This window comes from Lytechinus variegatus, chromosome 4, assembly GCF_018143015.1.
Source record: "Lytechinus variegatus isolate NC3 chromosome 4, Lvar_3.0, whole genome shotgun sequence".
NCBI lineage: Eukaryota > Metazoa > Echinodermata > Echinoidea > Temnopleuroida > Toxopneustidae > Lytechinus > Lytechinus variegatus.
In genome coordinates, this window is record NC_054743.1 from 42446356 (window position 1) to 42469820 (window position 23465).

The following is a 23465-nucleotide window of genomic DNA, read 5'->3' on the forward strand; positions in this document are numbered from 1 at the left end:
TTACATGTACCACAGGGGCGGCGGAACATATTTTTTTTTTTGGGGGGGGGGGAAGTAAAAAAGGGCACTTATATGCCCAAAAGAGCATTTGGTACAAACTGATGTCTTCATGAGATTATCAGTTTTTTTTTAATGATTTCGGATTGATAAGATATATATTCATGTATTATTTTTTTTGGCAAGCAAGCGGTTTGGAAAAATTCAAATCTGAAGTTGTAAAACTCGCTTTGCAAGATCCTTGCGAGATGTTGCAAGCGCGAATCACGAGTTCAAACTTTTTGGAAATTTCATGTAATGAGACATGAAAAGTGAACATTCCAAACAGATTTTGTACTCATGAAAAAAGGATGTGAATTTAAATAACGCGAGCGCGAAGCGCGAGCTGAAATCTGTAATATACTGGCTGAAAAAAGTAACAGTTTAAAGGTTGCATATTTTTAGTGAGTCACAAGTAGGATACGGACAACATATCTCACCAATCGAATAATGCGAGCGCGAGCTGAAAATTTGCTATATTCTAACCAGAAAACTCGATATTCTAGGCATTTTATTTAACTTGGAACAGAATGACTACCTTAATAAACAATAATTGGTGCGAGCGCAAAAGACGAGTAAAAAATGTATTTTATTCCAACCTGAAAACTAGAAATTAAATTCTGAGCATTTTATATGTACATGATGAGTATCTTACTAAACAATTATTATTGATGCGAGCGCGAAGCATGAGCCCAAAAATTGTGATTTTCTCAATTGAAAACTGGATATTTTAAGCACTGTTTGTAACCAGAAACAGAACAGTACCTTAACGAACAATTAATGCGAGCGCGAAACACGAAGCAAAAATGTGCAATATTCCAACCTGAAACTAGATATTCTATGCATTTTTGTACTCATGAACAGGACGAATACCGGGATACTAAACAATTGTTGATACGAACGCGAAGCGCGAGCAAAAATAATCTGATTTCTAACTTAAATATGGTTATGCTTTACTTAAAAAGCGCATTTCATTTTGAATAAAAAGGGCACATTTCTTCGAAAGAAGAGCATTTTCCTTCTATGGGGAATGTTGGAGGCAACTGCCCCCTGTCCTCCGGTTCCGCCGCCCCTGATGTACCAAGTGTTATCATTATTAGTGTAATAAAGAAATGAGAGCAAATGAAAGATAAACTTGACCTTTTGACCCCTAGATGACCTCTCACCCCATCATCCCCCAAACCAAACATGTTGTACTACCCAATGAATATTTGAAGCATATGTGATAAAAATTGATGCAGAAATAAAGAACCATTATGTCAAATAAAGATGGAGATGATCGCGTATCACTTTGGAACCCTAGATAAGCTTTGACCCCATGATCCAGACGGACCTACGCGTGGTGTCAGCCGAGGATCACATGTACCAGGTGTAAACAATTGATTTAGTAATAAAGTATTGGAAGCAAGTTGAACAAAAACGTAAGCATTTCTTGAAACAGAGCAACAGACCAAGGTGCCTTGAAAATACCAAGGAGCTTGAACAGAAAAGCGGGAAAAGTTATTACAAGGTGTTTGCCAAAGTTCGTTTAGTCGAGACAAAGCAACGCAACTTTCTTTTCAACCGATTAAACCAGCAATTTAGGGGTTAGGTGCTTGATTATTTTGTTATTCCCGACCTTTCGTTTGAGGACGCGTACGCTTATTTAGAACGGTAGTTCATTTTGGGAGAGACTTTTGGGCCCGTCGTCATGGTCGTAAAACTCCGTCCTGTAATGCAAATTGTGTGGCATGAGATTTTTTTTTCGTTTCGCATCTGGAACGGAAACATTCAATTTGCGTTTCGTGTGCAAAATTCTGGTTGCTACTATGGTAACAGCGATATATCTGATTTAGGACGACTTTCCAAATCCGAATTTGTTTCCTCCCAGAGCTCGAGAGGCCGCCCGGGGGACCCACTTCCATTGAATGGTGAATACCAGGCGCGACAACATGTAAAGAGGGAAAGAGTGGGTATACGTATAGGCCTAAGTAGCGTTATGAGGGTGTGAGAAACAATGATTAAAATACTGAAAAGGGATATATTTCCACTACTTGTAGGGTGTCACAACCCAAATACTTGTTGAGAGATGCATTTTCATAATCTGGAAAAGACCTTCCCTTGTTTAGGGTGCTTTTCGGAACCCCATGGTCGCTTCTGGTATCCACTCATCAATGAAGTGTACCAACCGGCAAACCCCCCATTTCTGCGGAAAAGTAAAACATACTGCCCATTACATTGTGTGTTAGAGGCATATTGTTTATGTAGAAGGTGCTGGCAAAAGAAAAAAAACTCCGCAAATTTAGACGGTAAATGGCCTGTTGCATGCTGTGTACATGTCAACACATGGGAAATGATTCGGCTTGAGAGGTGATCTGACCCATGGAATCAATTGCCAGTGATCCACAAATAATGCACATTAAATGCAATATCGATTCGATGAACTGTAATGATCTATATCTAAGCCTTAATTCGATAAGTTTTTCCTTACTCAATATGTACTCGATTTGTTTGAAAAACCACTTTCTTATCCATGTCATATTCTACATTTCGCATGTCTACAGCCAGCTGAAGTCATAGCCATGATACAGGTACAGTCCGCCGCGAGCTTAGGCAGGCAAATGGCATGGCATGCTGGTATCGTATGAAAGAGCTTTGCACACGAAAAGCAAGATCTATAGGGCCTGTAACACAAAGCTTGGCAATGATTGTAAAACAGTTTTGTACGTTTGATTGTATTGACTGTAATGTATAATCAATCTAGAAATTCGAGTCTATGATTAATCGTTAACTTTTGAGTTACCCGACTGTAATCTCGCGTTGTAGAGATTTGCTAAAGGTGCCTATTACTGTTGTTAAAACGCAACTCTTTCATTCGGGAGCCGCAGCTAATGTTTGATTACTTCACATGTAAGGCATTATTCTTCTTTTCCCCCAAAGCAGACATAAAAAATAAGATAAAAGAATAATATAGACATACCCTAAGTACCTTAGAAATTGGAAATAAATGTTTCTTCTTCCTACAGACTGAGCATCGGTGGACTACTTTCAGATAATGTTGAAGGTTCCTCAACTGACTGTTAAGTGCTCAACTTTTTTTTTTCATTTCAAAATGTTATCACATTTGAACGGCTAACATGTATATTCATTGGAAGAAATTGTGAAGCACTTTTTTAGGGTGGTGGCCTCCGGACAGAATTAGTAGATTTAACAAAAAAAAGCCAGTTCCCATTTTCCTCTTCGAAACAATTGTTATTAAACTCTTCAAATATCCTTCCAGAAGTGGTTAATTTGCCTATAACATATTAAAAACAAATATATATATTTTTTTCGTTATGGCGTCAGATTTTGCTTTGCATTGTTGATCGCTCGCAATTTTCAGTAATTTTACAGTTTGAATCAAGTTAAGTCTCTCCAGAATTATTGATTCATTGCACGATCCAATAATTACATGGCAATGATGATAGCCCCATTACATGCTACAGTCCTAGCCTCTCCCGCATTGCTCTTATTTGCCTTTCAATTTCAAATTGTTCTTCTATTTCTTGTTGCTCAAAATGCGGTTCATAGTCATCGTAACCGACGTTGCCGAAGGGCCAGGCTGCTCGGGTAGCACCATCCATCTCGGTGGCAACTCGGTTGTCGGCGGTCAAGCGGTGACTTCTTCCACCGATTTTTGCTCCACATTCTGGACACTTGCTCTCTTCCATAGCGCCCCCACATTCCCCAATGGCATAGACATGACCCTTGGGGCATCTGTACCAATGTCCTTGACTAAGACCCACGGCTTTGATAATCTGTACACGCTCTTGTTCGGTAATACCAAGCCCCACCTTACCAATCTCCAATTCAAATTGTTGGAGAAGCCGAATAGCCTGACTCTCGTCCACAGCGGTAAATTCTGTAGCCTTGTTAACAATATCGTCGAAAGCTTTTAAATGGCGGTTCTGAATGTTGCGATCCAAAGCGTACGTGTTGCGCATTAGGAGAGCCATGGATTGTACTCTAAGATTAGCCCGAGAAATCTCTCGTTGTATGTCGTTCATCTGCTGATCAGTGAACTTATCTAGCTCTCCATCAACGACTTCGCTTTTCAGTTCTCCTAGTTTCATTTCTGTGGCTACCTTTCGAATTTCAATCAGAGACGGGAATTTTTTCGCAGAAAACATCTTTGCAAAAACGTCTGCAGTCGCTTGCAAGAACGTACACCTGTTAATGCGAGCAATTATCATCTCTAGATGTTTTCTCTGAGTAAGATTTCCAGTGAGTGTTTCCAAGTCCTTTTCCTCAAGAAAGCTACCCGTGAAGGCCAAGTGGGTTCTGAGTTGAGACAACTTATCCGTCAGCTCCTTCATCTTGCTCTCGATCTCCACTTCACTTCCTCTCATTTTCGTCTTCACATTCTCCACATCTCTTAGAGTTTGCTTGATGGTATTCCCGTAACGAAGATTCCTCCGAATTGGCGTCTTGCATTTTGGACATCCTTTCAGCTGAAACCAAAACCAACAAAGACAAATAAATAAACACACATAATTATATTTAAATATGGCAATTTATTATTTTTTGGGATAAAAATAATACCACGGGCCCGAAGATACAACTATTTCATACATACTCGTGTTCGCGACAACGCGACTCTTTTTTACGAAAGCGAGCAGTAACAAGTTATTATATTCGCAACATTATTTCCCTGAAATATGTTTGATAATCACAAGAATGGCTTCGACTAAATTGAGAAGGAACAAAAAAAAATTGATTGCCTTAGTAGGTTGACAGATTTACCAAGGCCGATATGAAGTGACTGTATGAGGAAGTGAGAGTATAGATGTGATGGATCGATGGGATGCATCGTGCCCCAAACATGCCAAAACGTCCGTCCTACAATGAGAGCTCCTACCCTCGTACTTCCTATTTTATCAAAATCTACCTACAAAAAGGTAGAATTTCAATTGTTTGAATGTGAAAGCATACGTTACAAAAAGTTTATGTGCATCGGCGGACAGACACTTAATGAGGTACGATGTCATATTTTCATTAACATACAGCAAATGAAAACCCGTTACTGACCGTGAATGATAAATATTCATTAACCTATCTCGCGATGACCTCATTTGCTCATTTGCTAACAAGCACACATCAAAATATTAGCCAACCAGCAAATATATGCGCGTAGCTAGTCGCGGAGCTCGGACAGCGATATCGAATTACCAGCGCAGCGCAAACCAAGGGGGATTAGCACGCCGGCTCCCGAACCGAACGCATAAGCCTGTCATGCATGCGTGCATAGGCGTGTGTTTGACCTGGACTTCATCGACCGACTAATTGACTTTCTAACGTACTTTTCTAACTATTATGAATGAATATCGGCGACCAAGCAGACGATGTACTGCAAGTTCTCATCTGCATGGACAGTAATAAAGACTGCTGGAAGTTGTTGGATTACTGGTGCTGACCCATTTCCCAGGACAAAACAAAACAACAGCGCGGAAAGTAATGTCGAGGTATTAAGCGCACTAAAGCAACATCGCCTTCTAACAACATGAACAATAAGACCGAATGTTAGGGCTCGGTCCTTGGGCTAGGCCTAAAAGAAAAAAAAAACAATCAAGGATACGGAGATTTGTACAGTCTTTGTTTCTTTCTCCGACTTCGATGTTTATAGATAGCAATAGTGATGAATATTCATTAAACGATCACGCGCTGACCTATCGCCCGAAAAAGCAACAACCAATCAGGATGCGGTATTCTGAATAGACAAGAGGCAGATTTTGTCCGGGGGAATGGTGTATGAATATTGCTATGGGGAAGTTTTCAAAATTGCTAGATTTTTGCATGAATGATCATCAGTATACTCATTTTAAGGATTTACGAAGGGAATAATTGTTCTTTCGCGTCTTGATGTAGGCCCTTCTGATAGGATCACCCCTGCCTTCTGCGCGCACCGTGCCGTTCATACATTATAATACGCGAAAATCTGTGGAAATTACGGATAACCGAATCCCAAAAGGGGGAAAAGATCCACTTTTCAACTCGAAAGGTACCTATGTGAAATTTTTACCAAAATGTAAATTATCGGTACTACACCAAGCGTAAAACCTACATCTTTATATTAAACATGTACTTTGGCTTTCCCAGATATAACGAAGCAGCTTTGGGCTCATGAACTGGAGTTTGTGTGTATTTGTCATATACTGTCCCTGCGTTCAGATTAGTGCTTTTTCAAAACGTACTCTGCGTATGGAAGATGTCACTTTGAAAATTGTAATGAATACATCGACAAGGAAACTCAATAACCTGGATAGTGACGTCATCACTGCTCTCCTGGGTCATGCTCATGAAGTGATCCAAAGACTCCACCTCTATTACGTGGCCACAGTCCTCTAACTGAACAAATCTGCAAGAGCAAATTTATAACAAAATGTGTTATCCAAACCAGTGACTAAACCAACCTCAACTGGTATGAAAGATAATTCAAGTTTTAAGACTTTTTATATCTATCAGCTTTCGGCTAATGCTACTAAATGAATCCCACTGTTGGTCAGCCCTCATTTAGAAATAAAAAGGTACATGAAAGACTATGTCATTATCTTCAGAAATAGAGGTATTGTATGCATAACTGTGAAAGTGCCATCCTGCACATAAGGTGCACATTATTATGTTTATGCTGACAGCATGTCAGATAGATTGTGCCAGACGCAACTGCAAAAAAAAGACTATTCCCTACTATACTTTAAATTTAGAATTTGACCCATGTTCTTGCCTTGCGTCTTCTTCATCCTCGCTACCAAAGAAAAGCTCTGTTACTTCTTCTCTGTCGCACACACGGCACTTGGTTGGACATCTTTCTCCGCACATTCCAATGCAAGGATGTCCACAAGGAAGATTCTTGTTGCAGGGTTTATCACATGGCTTTCTGTTGCAAGGTTCTCCACACAACTTCCCACAAGAGACATGAGGACACCGCCAGAGACAAGGTTCCTTACAAGGTATGCAAGCTTCTCCACACAACTTCCTACATTCACTGTGCTGGCATCTATTTTGACATTGTTTCGTACAGGGAGGGCACTGGGCTGCGCAATTACTTTCACAAGAATGCCCACAAACAAGCGTCCGACCACATGGCTGCTGACAAACCACATGTAGTCTTCCTCGTCGACATCTTCCACAAGTTCCAGAGCATTGGTGTCCACATGCAAGGATAGAGTTACAAGGCTCAGGACAGGATTCTGGACCATCACAACAACGCACCTCTATAATGTGCTTGCAAGGCCAGTTGGATTTCGTCGTTTTCTCAACACAAAGTTCCTGTTTGCATTGGTCTCCACAAATTCCAGAACACTTGTGACCGCAACTGAGCAACCGTTCACATTTATCTCTACATGTAGCGTGACGTGGCGGGAGACGACAAGGGAGCCTTTGGAAATGGCCACATGGGAGCTGTTTGTCCATCTTCTCTTTGCATTCGGTGTCGCAGGGCTCTGAACAGGCTTTTGTGCATTTGTGACCATTCTTGCAAATTGACTTGTTGCAAGGCTGTTTACAGATGATAGTTGCCTGCTCAGAATCATGGTCATGACAGATTTCCTTGCAACCGTGTCCACATTCCAAACGAACTTGACACGTTAGTCCACACCCACGTTTCTCTTTACGCTGCTGAAATCCATCTACCGAGGAAACGCTGATCGGATTATCCGGGTGATTAGGGCATGTTAACTTAAGAGAGCGATCAATCCACTCAAGTCGTCTTGCTTCTTCTACAATCCTACCCCACATAGGAGACTGGCTTGAGAGGAACGAGAAATTCCCAATGATGTACAGACCACTTCTCGCGCTGCTTAACACCTTGGCAATACGTTGGTCTAAAAGAAAACATCCAGGCCTGCTCGTCCTTTCGCTTGCGTTACTCATGAACAAGACGATATCATTTTCACCTCGATAGCTATCAACAGTCAGAATTCGGTCTTTCATCTCATTGCCGAAGAGTTTCTGCTGCGAGGAGAAACTCAAAAGGATTGAAATCTGCTTTCGTGTGAAACCCTGACCTATCATATAGCTGAATAGTTCAAGTAGCAACGAGGCTTCATAAGTTGCCGGAGATGTCTGTGCACCGTGGTCTATTAGGAAAACGTTGTGTTGAATTCCGGTAATAGACGGTAACTCAATAGCTACCTGGTCATGATCATATTCGTAGTTAAACAGTTGGCGGCCTAGCTTGGATACAGTTGGACTCATTCGATACTGCCGTTTCAGTTCATAAACGGAGTAGTTTTTGTCGACCAACTGTTGTAAAAGAGATGAGTGAATGCAGTGTCTTTCTGACATATTCCTCACTCCTTGAAATTGGTCTATCTTTGGGACATTTTCGCCTGTGATGACGAGCTGTTGGCAGCCAGATGAGATTACAACAGTTGTGACTGACTGAAGAACATCGGCCGCCTCTTCAATGATGATGATTCGTGGGTTGATGCGTTGTATGACCCTTTGATTCTTTGCAGCCGATGAAGCAGTCATGCCTATTATAGATGCACCACGAAGAATAGTTTCGTCTACGGCATCATGCAATTTCTGACACTCGTGGCAGACCTGTTCCATTTCTTTGAAGATGGTCATAACTCTCCGGAGACCCCTGGCTTCCAGTTTGTTAGTCCAAAGGCGATACATCTTCCATCGGTCCTCCAAAGGTAGGCTCCATACATCTGTTATCTTCTTTGACTCAGAATCTGTCATCTTGTCTCTGGAGCCAAGTTGCTTACCTACAAAGTTCCTGGTCCGGGTTGACACGTGGGGAGCGAGTGCATCCAGCACAAATGGAATATTCTCCTCAAGCCATCTATCTACATCCCCATGGTGACATGTAAAACGTGACAAGTGGAAAGGAATGTGATTTTTAAGGTCACTAAGCTCGTTTTCACAGAAGTTTGAAAGCAGCCATTCCAAGATTACGGTATGGGAATCTGCTTCTCTGCCTGCCATCAAGTTTCTGGAGTGATTTTCATCCATGACATCTTTGAGGATCTCTTCAGGAAATATCTTAGTTCGGAGATTTGCCATGTTGGCGCGTACATTTCCAAGACGTCGCTTGCATTTTTCGAGTTTCTCTTGGGACATATGGTCTTCGTTTGCGGTTGAAACAGGTTGGCTTTTCCGCAGGTGTTCAATTTGATACTCTTGAAGGGCTTTCCTTGTACTGTCACCAGCCCATCGTACAATTCCACTGCGCTGAAAGAAGGCAACCTTGGTAAGGTATTCATCAAGTGTTGCCTTACTCGCACACACAAAAAGAAGGGGGCCACTACTGTTTCCTTCATGTGATGAGTGAACGACAGGACCCCAGCGTCTGTTATTTAGAAGATAAAGCTGAATAAGCTTCACAACTAAATACGTTTTCCCTGTGCCTGGTGCGCCAGTGATGACAGTCAGTTGTTTCTTCAGAGCTGCCTGGATAGCAGCGAGTTGATGCTCATCGACACACAGCTGATGAGTTGCGGGCCACTTTTCCGTATCAAGGATAGGTGTTAACCTTGTTCGGAGCATAGGCCGACTTGAATTGCACTCGGGTTTTATCAAGGGCCCGATATCGTACTGCACTTCTGGATCGTCCCTTAAATGACCCGAAAGTGCATTTTGAGCCTTGTGGAAGACAACATGTGGTGCAAAAGCAAGGGCATTGCTGTCGATTTTCCGCATTGCATCGAGAACCTCGTATGATTCTTCAACATACTTTCTAGAATCGATCATAAAGAAGTGAAGACCAGACATCAGCAATCCAGCATCATCTACCCTGAAAAGTCGCAGATCTACGAAGCCCTGTTCTAACCATGATGGATCACGCTTAGCCACTGTGGCAAAAATCATGTCATGAAAGTGGTTGTTGGTCAGACAGACCATATTCCCAAAGGAAAGGATCCTTGATGTCTCCCAAGACACATTATGGAGGGAAGATGTGTTAAACTGAACACGAAATGTGACACCTTTAGTAGTATGCGTTGTGATGATTTCATGCAACTTGACATCATCAATGATATGACATTTCCTCTTCGCAGCTTCAAGCCCCATTTCTCTTTTTACTTGATGATACTTAGAAATCACTGCACGAAGGGGTTGTGCGATATCTTCCCTCAAAAGACGATAGTGGCATTCCAGATGGGTTTTCACAGAATGGCAATTTTCTGAAAGTGAATCGGGGAGTCTTGCTGCATCTGGATCTATTACCTCTCCAGCAGTTGGAAATATGGGGATGTTGCATATGTCTTCTCTGTGTCCTCCTTTGCCAGTTTCTTCTTTGCTTAGTATTATTCTGACATCACTGATTCCCTTTTCGAACCCCTTTCTATCAGACGCATTCAGTGCATACTCAATGGTATCGTGTATCACTGCAGCAACCATTTTCAAGTTCTCCTTACTTTCGCATCGAAACTGATTGAATGCCATCAAGACTGAAACAACTTTCTGGAGAGTATTCTCTTTGTAACAGAAAGTGATATCCATTCTGCATTTCAAGGCGAGCGAAAGAAGGTGAACCTTGATGAATTGCTTGCTAGCTAGGAATCGATACACTTCTTTCGTATCATCACCTCCTATCTTTGAAAGTGAGATGACAATGCCGACAAGACTTGCCATGGTTTCATCCCCCAACTCATCCTGAAGAAGCAGTGTTTCCAAGAGTGGTTTCCGAGCTCTTAATGCAATCGCCAAGTTTCGTTCATTCCGTCGTAGATGATTCAACTCTTGTACCGTAAGTTCGGGACCGAAAGTGGGCTGTACTGCATTCCTTTTCTCATTTATACTGTGCGGCGGAGGGTTTCTTCTTGCCATAATGGTCCTAGTCTCGTCAATGTCGTTCTCAAAGCAGAATTATTTGTTCATGTGAATTTCGGTGAATTATTTCCTATTTTTGTTTCTTTGGATGAATCAAAATAACAAAATTTACGTAATAGTATTTGACGGACTTAAATGGCCTGCTGGTTGTTGGTTGCCGATTCGACACAAACCCACGAAATCTATGGGGGAAAACAACAACGAAAATTAGAAAATATCATGCATGAAAATAATTTTCTACCAATGTAAACTATGTGTTGTAGGCCTAGTTAAAACGAAATGCATCAATGTTTTGTATGTGATAGTTCAAAACTACTGTTTCAGGGCTGCTATTAAAATGAATTATTTCCAAATAATTTCACATGTAATTTCATCACAATTACGTGGTCAGATATGCATTGTTATTATTCCAATACAAATAATAAACACCAAGTCAATTGCATCTTAGTATTATCACAATGAAATGAATTTCCTCAATAATCTCGCAACCGTAACCCTCAACGTAATCTGATGTACTCGCACTTCCAAACTTAACAGCAATAGACTTTTCTCACAGAGTGTATGGGTGAGATTCTCACCTTCAATCACGAATGGGGGGGGGGGGGAGCAGAGGCATTGGGCAAGTCACAACCTGGGCTGCACGGGCCTAATCACAATTGGCAGGCCAAAGATATTCATTCGAGCCAGCCCATTGCTCAATTTTTAAATTTGATATTGCTGATTGACAAAAATGTATGAATATGACTGACAATCCAACACTGATTCTAGGGAGGGTACCTACTGAACTTACTTTTTCCAAATTGGAAAGATATTTCACCACTATGGAACTTTACTTGCGGAAGAATTAGGGTCATTTTACTCTCTCAAGTGATGAATGTGGTCCCGTCAGGTGTAGTCTTCGTAAATGCTGATTTATTTTTTAAATGAGCCGGTCGAGGTACCCTTTTCTGGTCAGATATGGAATGTCAGACATTTATCCTATCCACTGGTAGAAAACATTCAACCCTCGAATTCCCTCATTTTTTATGAATTCTTTTTAAGTGCCACTTTAACACACAAGTCTATGGGGAATGAATTGGGCCTGTGATACCCCTGGGAAATTTCAACACTTTGAATATTTTTTACTGCAAATCTTTGCGAGAGCCAAAAGTAAAGTATCCAATAAATCCTTCACTTTTAATCTAAAAAAAAAATCTATGGGTCCCACCAAAGCTTTGCACCAAAACAAAATTCTCCCAAACTTAATTCGGACCGATTCGACCAGATTCCATGGTTTCGGAACCTATTCCTCTCTGATTCGGGGTCCTCCCCGAATTCAGTTGAATTGGTCTTAAATAGGTTCCGATTCAGCGCAGAATCGCCAAGAATAGACCCGAATCAATTTTGGCCATCCCGAATAAAGCCAAATGCCACCCGAACAGTGGCTAGCCCTTATAAAAATCGCCAATGGTATTTGAATGGTGCCGAATGGTAGTTGAATGGTGGTCTGAATGGTAAATGGTACGCGAATGGTATTTAAGTGGTGTTTCAATGGTAAGTTCTTAATGGTAATTGGTAGTTTATTCAATGGTAAATGGTATACCATATACCCAATGGTGTCTCAGTGGTATGTGTCTAATGGTATGATTAGTATGATGAATGGTATACCATACACCTAACGGTGTCTCAGTGGTATTCAATGGTGTCTCAGTGGTATGTGCTTGTAATGGTATGATTGGTATGATGAATAGTATACCATACACCCAATGGTGTCTCAGTGGTATACAATGGTGTCTCAGTGGTATTCAATGGTGTATCAGTAGTATGTGCCTGTAATGGTATGATTGGTATGATGAATGGTATACCATACACCCAATGGTGTCTCAGTGGTATTCAATAGTGTCTCAGTAGTATGTGCCTCTAATGGTTTGACTGGTATACCATACACCCAATGGTGTCTCAGTGGTGTACAATGGTGTCTCAGTGGTATTCAATGGTGTCTCAGTAGTATGTGCCTCTATAATGGTATGATGAATGGTATACCATACACCCAATGGTGTCTCAGTGGTATACAATGGTGTCTCAGTGGTATACAATGGTGTCTCAGTGGTGGTCAATGGTGTCTCAGTAGTATGTGCCTCTAATGGTTTGACTGGTATACCATACACCCAATGGTGTCTCAGTGGTGTACAATGGTGTCTCAGTGGTATTCAATGGTGTCTCAGTAGTATGTGCCTCTATAATGGTATGATGAATGGTATACCATACACCCAATGGTGTCTCAGTGGTATTCAATAGTGTCTCAGTACTATGTGCCTCTAATGGTTTGACTGGTATACCATACACCCAATGGTGTCTCAGTGGTGTACAATGGTGTCTCAGTGGTATTCAATGGTGTCTCAGTAGTATGTGCCTCTATAATGGTATGATGAATGGTATACCATACACCCAATGGTGTCTCAGTGGTATACAATTGTGTCTCAGTGGTATACAATGGTGTCTCAGTGGTGGTCAATGGTGTCTCAGTAGTATGTGCCTTTATAATGGTATGATGAATGGTATACCATACACCCAATGGTGTCTCAGTGGTATACAATGGTGTCTCAGTGGTATTCAATGGTGTCTCAGTAGTATGTGCCTCTATAATGGTATGATGAATGGTATACCATACACCCAATGGTGTCTCAGTGGTATACAATGTTGTCTCAGTGATATTCAATAGTGTCTCAGTAGTATGTGCCGCTATAGTGGTATGACTGGTATGGTGAATGGTATACCATATACTCAATGGTGTCTCAGTGATATCCAATAGTCTCAGTGGCATATGCCTAATGATATGATTGGTATCAATGGTATACCATATACCCAATATTGTGTCTTAGTAGTATGTGCCTAGTGGTATAATCATTGGATAGTTGTTGGATAATTGTAATGCCATAGTGGCTTAGTGGTGTGTGCCTAATGAATGTCATTTGTGTTAATGGAGAATGGTATGCCCAATTGCATTACCCAATAACATAATTTCGAAGATTTAAAGAAAATATATCAAAGATTTAAAAGTATTTAGAGTTAATAAAATTTTTGAGTCGTGACTTTTATGCGAGCAGCTTCCCCTAATCAAGTGTAATCGCTCATGATGGTAAACATGGTCTCTTGCATTCTTTTAAATTGTCTTTGTAAAAGGTCTATATGTGTTTAAATATAATTGATCCAGTGGTTATAATACAATACTATAAATTTGTATATTTTACGATTGTACATATTACCTTCTAAATTTAAATCTGATGCAATGGGTGCAAAATCAAAATCAATCGGTCAATGAAATCTTATTTGATAAAAAGGGTTTTAATTGTACCTTAATACCAACGGACAAATTATTTCACAGCCGCTCCCGAAAGTTCCCTGTAATCATTTACCATTAAAATCTTGAAATTCAAACATGCACGTTTTATAGGGAGCATGAAGAAGATGCGTATCGTGCTAAATAGAAAATTGTACATTGATCACCATCCTCTCTTTTTCCCTTTGTTTCCTTTCGCTTTTTGTTTTTTGGTAGTCAAAATTAATGAACGGCATGAATGTAGCTCCTCTATCGTACGGTATACTGTTCGTTTTTATTTTAAACTACGTTCTTCATATTTTTATTTTCAAAGTTTTATTCTATTTAATTTATAATCATTTTGCTTATTTATGGCCGCTTTTTATGAAGAGAACTATATCTGGAGTGTTCCAAACTTAGATATTTGCAATTAATCCCAAGATACAAATTTATAGGTTATATACATTAATTTTATCTAAAACATATCAATTTGGATTTTTTTGATGGAACAAACAATAAATCAGTTGCAAGTTTGCAATGAAAAGTATGACTTTCAATTGATTTTGGAGTGTGAAATTGATTTTCGTTCGATTGAAAGTTTCTTGCAATGCCCGCGGCCCATATTTTGCTCAAAATGAATTCACTGTTGGTTGTCTTGGTCCCCCAACCTATATCAAATTCCCATCCGCAAACCCTGATATGGTCAGTCTGCAACGTCCAAAGCCCCCTCCGAACCCATTTGTACCTTATAGCTGCTTCCAATCATGAATTATTCCTCTCTTTTTTTTTACAAATGATATTTTCAAAATTCTAATTCTATTTTTAGGCCCTAATTATTCTTTCTCACGGACGGCGTTCATAAAGAGGAGAGCTATTCTATAGGACGGTCATTACTTGATTGAAATGATTTATCCATATTGTCTTGCTCCCCCACCCCTATCAAAATTCCCTGCCGCCATACAGGGTATAGTACAATGTAACAGAAAAGAAATATACTGAATGAAATCTCTATTTCAATCAAAACAAAAGCAAATTGAAAGGGAAGAGGAATGAGTAAAAAATATACATATAAAGGGAAAAAACAAGAAAAGAAAAAGGCAGAGGAGAAAAGAAAAAAAGACAACGAAAATAAAAAAAGAAAAGAAGAGAAAAGAAAAGGAAAAAAATGAAGGGATCGAAAACTTTTTTTCATAGATTCCAAGATCCAAGGGAAACAGTGGCAAAAATTGATCTCACGCCATCATGGTTTCCAACCACGAACCAATCGAGAGGAAAAAGAAGACACCCCTGATTTGGGTTTGATTCACCCCCCCCCCCACCCATATCGGGATGTGTATTTATCTTGGCGAAGAAGTCCCCTCCCCCAGATTTGGTCATAATTTATCCCCCCCCATATGTGTTGGCGAGCAGGGCCGCTTGGCTGCTTGCCAGGTAGCTCTATTATAAATACGTATTGTTCTCGCACGCACGCGCGAACGTCTAACCGCCAAGTGCAATATTTGAAAAAGAAAACTCGATCTACCGGTAGGCCTACTACCGTTTTGCTGTTGATAAGTCCGTCGATAATTCATCAATAACTAAAGGAACACGGGTCAGATTCGGACAGCGACTTCAAAGTCATTTGTAGAAGGCTAAACAGTAAGTTCTATAACAATTTTCTTTGATTTATTTCTCAAATTGTCTCAAAATGTTAGATGTCGTTGTACTGCCACGACATGCACGACCACTGCACTGCCACCGTCACTGCCCCGTTGGCGCTGGCCGCTGCTCTACGGGCCGGGACGTGGCTTTGACGATAGGGAGTTCTTATGGTTCTTATGCTTTGTATTGGCAGAGTTTAGCTCGGCGAGCAGTGAATAGTAATTCGCTCATATTGCCTGATGTTTATTGTCAATGTTTTACAAAAACCATCTCTGAATAGGCCTACATTGAATTCATGAATGAATGATTTGTTAATGCTAATGTCAAGACTGTCAAAGTTTTAATTGTGAAATAGACCGTTACTGCACACGTTAATTCACTGAAATTGAAAACTTGCCGACAAATATTGCTTTGAAATTAGGCCTATAATTTGTTGTTGATAGATGTTGGTATTGAAATGAGATAAAATGGAGGTGAAACATGGGTCCTAAAGTTTAAAAAATGATAAAGGCTACGCAGGTCTATAACTTAGCTACACTGTACACCACAACGGCAAATTGTCCATAGACTGTGTACAACGGATAGATCGTCTCCGCACAGCGATTCGAAAACTGCTGATTGGTCAATCGCGCAGATCACGTCATGATCACGTGGTCCGAAAAATAATTCCTTCGGACTGCGTGCGGAAGTATCGATAGCGATAACGATATCCGGTCATGATGTGTACGCGGTAAATGGTCTTGGTTCGTAATCGGATCGCTCCGGTATCGATCAAAAATTATCGAAACTCTGCAATTTCATGCATATTCACGCGACGCTCCGAAACCAGGAAGCCAATTGACTTTGTGCACGTTGCGATAGACTCTACAAATTCCAACGAACACGATGACATATAGACGCTAATTTGTAAGATTTTGACGGAAAAGCAAAAAGTAATCGAAAATCTCTTACCTGTGCGGTATCGGTGAGAAAAGAGATCCTCCGAGAATACCTTTCATAATTCATATAAAATATGCGAAAGTGAACTTCTAGGTCGATTTTGGTACGAGGTGATAGAGAATTGCACACTTGTTTTGGTGGAATTCTGTGTGGGGAAATAAAAGGCTTGCACTGCGCATGCTTACTATATTTTCATTCATAAATTGGTTCTCGGCAGTGGCTGGATGACGTCATGTAATAAGCAAAAATGTACACGACCGCTACGTTCACGCTCCGCTATCCGTTGTACACAATTTGTCGCTGTGTAATTGCACATACTATTTCAATGGTAAAATGTGCACTTTGTGTGTGGAACTGTGACTGGACGGAGTGACAAACGATTCCTATTCAATTTTTCTACAGAGGCTGCAATAATTATGCAGAGAAAACTGGCGCTAATGCAGTTTTGCACCGGCCGATTACCAGCATACCTCATCACCAAAACTTGTTCCCAAATGTCATGACAGGTCTCTCAGTCACATTTCTATGTTAATATACCCACCGCTTTTCAAAATATTGGGAACGGCTGTATTTAGTCTTGATCTCGACGTCGTTGATCTAATCCGTAGACATCACTTCGCGGATCGCTGGGATTCGCCTTAATATATATATGGACTGAAGTTAGCAACCAAATCATGCTAACATGTGGCGAACAAACTGCCAGCATGCCGCATGCGAATCTTTTGATCGCATAACTTCGGTCCATATCAACATGACGGCGAATCCAAGCGATCCGCAATATTTTGAAAAGTGGTGGGCATATTGAATATTGATCTCAAAATGTGTGTAGACAACTCTGGTGGGGAGTTTTGCTCGAAGTTGCATGTACAACAAACAATTGTCCATAGACTGTGTACAACGGATAGATCGTCTCCGCACAGCGATTCGAAGACCGCTGATCGGTCAATCGCGCAGATCACGTCATGACCACATGGTCCCAAAAATAATTCCTTTGGACTGCGTGCGGAAATAGCGATAACGATATCCGGTCATGTTGTGTACGTGGTAAATGGTCTTGGTTCGTGATCCGATCGCTCCGGTATCGATCAAAAATTATCGAAACTCTGCAATTTCATGCATATTCATGCGACGCTCTGAAACCCGGAAGCCAATTGACTTTTTGCACGTTGCGATAGACTCTACAAATTCCAAGGAACACAATGACATATAGACGCTAATTCGTAAAATTTTGATGGAAAAGCAAGAAGTATTCGAAATTCGCTTACCTGTGCGGTATCGGTGAGAAAATAGATCCTCCGAGAATACCTTTCATAATTCATATAAAATATGCGAAATTGAAATTCTAGGTCGATTTTGGTACGAGGTGATAGGGAATTGCACACTTGTTTTGGTGGAATTCTGTGTGGGGAAACAAAAGGCTTGCACTGCGCATGCTTACTATATTTTCATTCATAAATTGGTTCTCGGCAGTGGCTGGATGACGTCATGTAATAAGCAAAAATGTACACGACCACTACGTTCACGCTCCGCTATCCGTTGTACACAATTGTTCACTGTGAGTTGGCTGGTGTGAAACTGCATTAGTGCGGGAGGGTATTCTTAGATCCTTTCATGGGGCTAGGCATATCAATTTTTTAAAGTAAATTTTATCCTTTTTTAAAGTTAAGTTTGTCCTGTGATCACATTTTATCTGTTTTTATTTATTTACTGTTCAAAACTTGCCTAAAAACGTCTGGAGTCCATCCACTGGCATATGATTGTCCATGAACAGATCCATGATTTCTCAAAGGGGGTAGTGGGGCACATTTTCCCAAGGAAACTTTAAATAACAAGCAAACCAAAAAAGAGATCCTCTTGTATGAGACAATATTTTTAATATAAATATTTGCTGTAACTTTCGAAGGGGGGGAACACTTGTGTAAGAAAGCCACATTTTTATCAAACACATCGACTATTGCTCTCAAGGTGGGGGCACAGGTCAAATGTGCCCTCTTGGATCTGCTTCTGCGGTTGTCAATACCAGAAAAATGGAATTTATGTCATCGATTACCCTCTTGAAAATTGCTGCTATAGACATTTGATTTCAGATGACCTAGCTTTTACTAGTATAAAGCATGCACAGTTATAATACAGCCTTGTCTGAACTACGCTGAATACTATCACATTTCCTTATTTTTATCCTGAATTCTGGGCTGGTAATCAGAGATCCATGAAAAATATCTTTAACATTAAAGTTCTAAGATCATTCTTTTTCTATTACTATATTAGTATTCTATTTTTGCTTGTATCTGCACATACATGCAGATTTTACAACACTCAAATTGATTTTATTTCATTTTCAAAGTTTGGACGACGGATACACTGGATGATAAGGTAGATGGTCCAGCCTTATCTGGGAATGACACGACGGGTGTTGAACACAGAAAACGTGCCATGTACAAGAAACAATTGGAGTTTATGAAAGGTAGGTGTGTAAGAATTTTCTTCAGTAGAAAAAATTGCAAAGCTTCATGAGATAAAACAGATTGTATTCCTGCAGTGGCATAGCTGGAAAAAAAAACCTTGTCAGGAATGGTAAAAAATCCTGAGAAAGGACAAATGTCATCCCTATTTAGAGGAGCACAAGTCTTTTCTGACACCCCCCCCCCCAGAAAAAATATCAGTATGTTGGCTGAGGGGGGAAGGGTGGACAATTTGTCCCCAGGTATTCATTTGTTGTGGTATTTTTCATCATTAGGGCAACCTCCCATTAGATAGGTTATTGTCTACCCATCTATGGTTAAACATAAATTTATTTATCATATTTTACCAAATGTTTTGTTGATATTTGTTAATTGGTATCATTCAATTGAATGGTAGAGTATACTGCAAATTTCTCGATATATAAAAAAATATATGAACTTCTAAAGAAAGCTTACACACACGACAAGCATTCATATTTTGAACCCTTAGCTAATATACTGTCCTTTGCATTGTTATCATCCAATATTTCTTATTACAGCTTCAAGGAATTAATCCTGCCGGGTACCCATTCACTTCATCTGGGTCTAGTGATGCACAGTGTGGATGAATTTCGGGCTGAAGGAAAACACACCATGGCTAGGACTCAAATTCACGACCCTCTGTTTGGAAGGTGAGAGTCAGAACCACTAACCAGCTGATGTCATATCCCCACTTGTATTTTATTACAAGAAGTCGCGCTAATTTACATTTTGTCCTCCGAGAACTATAAAAAATGGAGTGAAAATTTATTTCAAAGACATGTCCACCCTAACAAAAAAGTTGATTTGATTAAAAAGAGAAAAATCAAACATAAAAATCGGATGAAAAATAAGAAAGGCATGACATTTTAAAGTTTCGCTCAATTTCACTTAATAGTTACATGCACATCCAGGTCGGTATGCAAATGAGGGAACTGATGACATCACTCATTCACTTTTCTTTGTTTTTTAAATATGAAATATTATAATTTTCTCCTCATTGTCCTATGAAATAAAGTTTTATTTTGATTTTTTTATTGTCAAATCTGTAAAAATTGAAATATTGTACAATTCAAACAATGAAAACCAAAACAAAAAGTGAGGGACATCATCGATTCTCTCATATGCATGTGGGTAAATTGTGTATATAACTATTTTGTGAAAAATAGGCGAAATTTCAAAATGTCATGACTCTTATTTTGCATCCGATTTAGATGAAATATTTTGCATGATGCTTGCCTGATTTTCTCTTTTGATTCAAAACAACCTTTTCTGTGGTGGACTTTACCTTTAATGTGAAGATATGCATTGCTGGAAATAATGATATGATACTTGGGACATATCATACACACATGTATGAAAATATGAAATAATTATTTCATATTATAGAATAAGCCTAACAAATATTCCTGACGATCATGTGTACATTGGGTTAATTTTTTACCAAAATGTTGTTCAAATTCAATAACTTTGTTATTATCAGATTTTAATGAAATTTTCAGCATGATCCTTTTCTGATTCATTCTCTCCCTACCAAAATCTCCCCTTTTCTCATGCTTTCTTTCTATGGTCCCCTTCATTCTCCTTATAACTATGTTATATGTAAAATGTAACCGGTCGTCCAACCAATTTGATTGAAGGGCTAGAGGTACTCGAGACTGAAAGCTATGTGATATAATTCAAAGTGTACATCAGACAACAAAAAACACTGAAAATTTCATAAAAATTTGTTGAGGATTAACAAAGTTTTGACGAATTAAAGTTGTTATTTTTTGGTAAAACTGTTCTCTGCAAGTCCTCATGAATATACAAGATCACAATTTATATATTTTTTGTATTAAATGAATTTAAATTTTGTCCAAGCTCGGTTGTAAAAAAATACGATTGACTACTGATTTACTGGGTAAGACAATAATCATATTATTTCTCACACATAGTTGAGTTATTCATCTGATTTAACACAACAAAAATAGAAAGAAATAAGTGGGTATCTTGTATATATTATTTTCTATATTTTTTGCAAAAAAGGTCTCTATTTTTCTTCTGTTTTTTAGTGTTCCAAATTGAATAATTTTCTTTCCCTATTTTCATTATATTTTTTTTTCTATGTGTGATATATTATTTATTTCTTAATGTATCATTATTGTATTTATGATAAACTTTTGGCGTGTTTGTACATTAAATCATTAAAAACAGTTTATCTTTTCCGGACTCGAATAACCTTATCGTTCTTAAACCAACCTCTTTCTACAGACTGAATAATCTGATTAACTTGCATTTCGCGTCGCAAATACGGCGGAAATCGGAAAATTCAACCTATAACCTCACATTGCATTTTGGTATGTCAAAAATTGCATCTCGTTAGGAAAATTTTCAAAATTCATGGTAGATCTCACTCATTGTAACAGGTACACATGTTTCGCGATCAGCTGGCGAGATAAAAACCGGCCAGAATATATGTATACTGTGAGATCGCACTTCTTGGTTCACGCACTTAAGCCAGACACGTATGCTATTTTGCCCCATGTTTTTACAAAAAATTTAAACGGATTAACATGGCAATAACCACCTCTCAGAGAGATGGTTATGAGAAACCGTATTTTGTGCGATGCAATTTATCAATAAACCGCATCGCGTCTGTTTCTACAGTTATCCGGGATTCTGGATACTTAGGCGGGTAATACCTTTTAACAATTCTATGTAGAAACATGCCATTGATATATCTTTTTAGGTGAAAAGAAAAAAGAGACCAATTTGGGGGTACTATTTTCCCCCCTTTTGGGGATATTTCATTTCTTCTAGGTGTGGTACACTTTATTCATTTGGCCATGTGAAGGCTATCACACATTTTGAGTTTAATCTTCGAAATTTGGTGTTCATTAATTTGTTGTCCAAACTCTGTCTTACATGTAAATTTGTTTATAGGAAGATTAACATAATATTTATGTGGAGTGCAATCATTGATCTCTTGTGGACTCGCACAGTCACATGTATTCATAATATGGTGCTTTTATGCCATACCTGTCAATACTCTTTTGTACTTGAACTTATTAGTAAAAAATGTGTATTAATGTCGTTGAAAGCAATTACACATAACAGATTTAACATCAAGTTTATTGTATTACAAGTATCAGGTTTGTATGCAGAACAGTTGTTTTGCCAAGTACTCAATCCATGTAAAAAGCAATATGAGAGAACAGGTTTATTCTTGGAAATGTTAGTCTTCATTTGTTGTGTTTTTCAATCAAACTCTGTCTTGATGCATGTTTATTTTTAGATAACAAGATTGACAGAGTATAGATATCAACGAGTAGCTAAGTCATATATATTAATAACTTATGTGCTTTATTATAAAGTCTATACTTGTGAATACTCTGTGCCATTTATGCTGTACTTAAACTTCTTATAGTAAAAACATTTTATTGACGTTCTTGAAATAAGTAACTGTTTTCATTTTTTTTCTTGTGTATACTTATTCCATTATTAAGCCTACCATTAACCCCAGAGATATGCTGTTCACCATTGGTCTACCATTCACTGTACTTTATTGGCCTACTATACATTGCACATCGTTCTACTGTCTACCATTCAGTGTAAACCATTGGTCTACCATTGAATTTACACTTGTGGTCTATAGTGTATGACCAATGATGTTATTTGAATGGTTGACTAATAGTATAGTGTGTATGACAGTGTTGTATGGTAAATGGTAGGTCAATGGTGTACAGTGTATGGTAAGCCAATGGTGTATGGTAAGCCTATGGTGTACGGTGAATAGTAGTTCAATGCTGTATGGTAGGCCAATGGTGCACTGTAAATGGTAGGTCAATGGTATACGGTGTATGGTAGAATGGTGTAAAGTGAATGGTCAATCAATGGTGAACGGTGTGTGGTGTACGACGAATGGTAGTTGAATGGTGTATGGTGAGCAGTGAATGGTACACGAATGGTGTACGGTGAATGGTGTACAGTGAATGGTACGCGAATGGTGTACGACGAATGGTAGTTGAATGGTGTATGGTGAGCGGTGAATGGTACACGAATGGTGTACGGCGAATGGTGTACGGTGAATGGTGTAAAGTGAATGGTACGCGAATGGTATACGATGAATGGTACGCGGATGGTGAATGGTACACGAATGGTATATGGTGAATGGTACACGAATGGTGTATGTTGAATGGTAGGCGAATGGTGTAAGGTAATTGGTAGGCCAATGGTGTCCAGTGAATGGTGGCTGAATGGTAAATGGTAGGCCAGTGAATGGTGGCTGAATG

At 39.3% G+C, this 23465-nt stretch overlaps 1 protein-coding gene across 1 annotated transcript in view; it reads right to left on the minus strand.

Moving 5' to 3' along the window:
* Nucleotides 1-2773: 2773 nt before the first annotated feature.
* Nucleotides 2774-23465, minus strand: part of LOC121414098 (NFX1-type zinc finger-containing protein 1-like) — a 31941-nt gene continuing 11249 nt past the window's right edge. Inside the window, exons 2-4 of the mRNA XM_041607160.1 lie at nucleotides 6776-11015; nucleotides 6310-6409; nucleotides 2774-4505 (exon numbers count right to left, since the gene is read on the minus strand). Coding sequence (XP_041463094.1) covers nucleotides 3495-4505; nucleotides 6310-6409; nucleotides 6776-10830 — 5166 coding nt within the window. The 5' untranslated portion in view covers nucleotides 10831-11015 and the 3' untranslated portion in view covers nucleotides 2774-3494. The remainder of the gene's footprint in view (nucleotides 4506-6309; nucleotides 6410-6775; nucleotides 11016-23465) is intronic.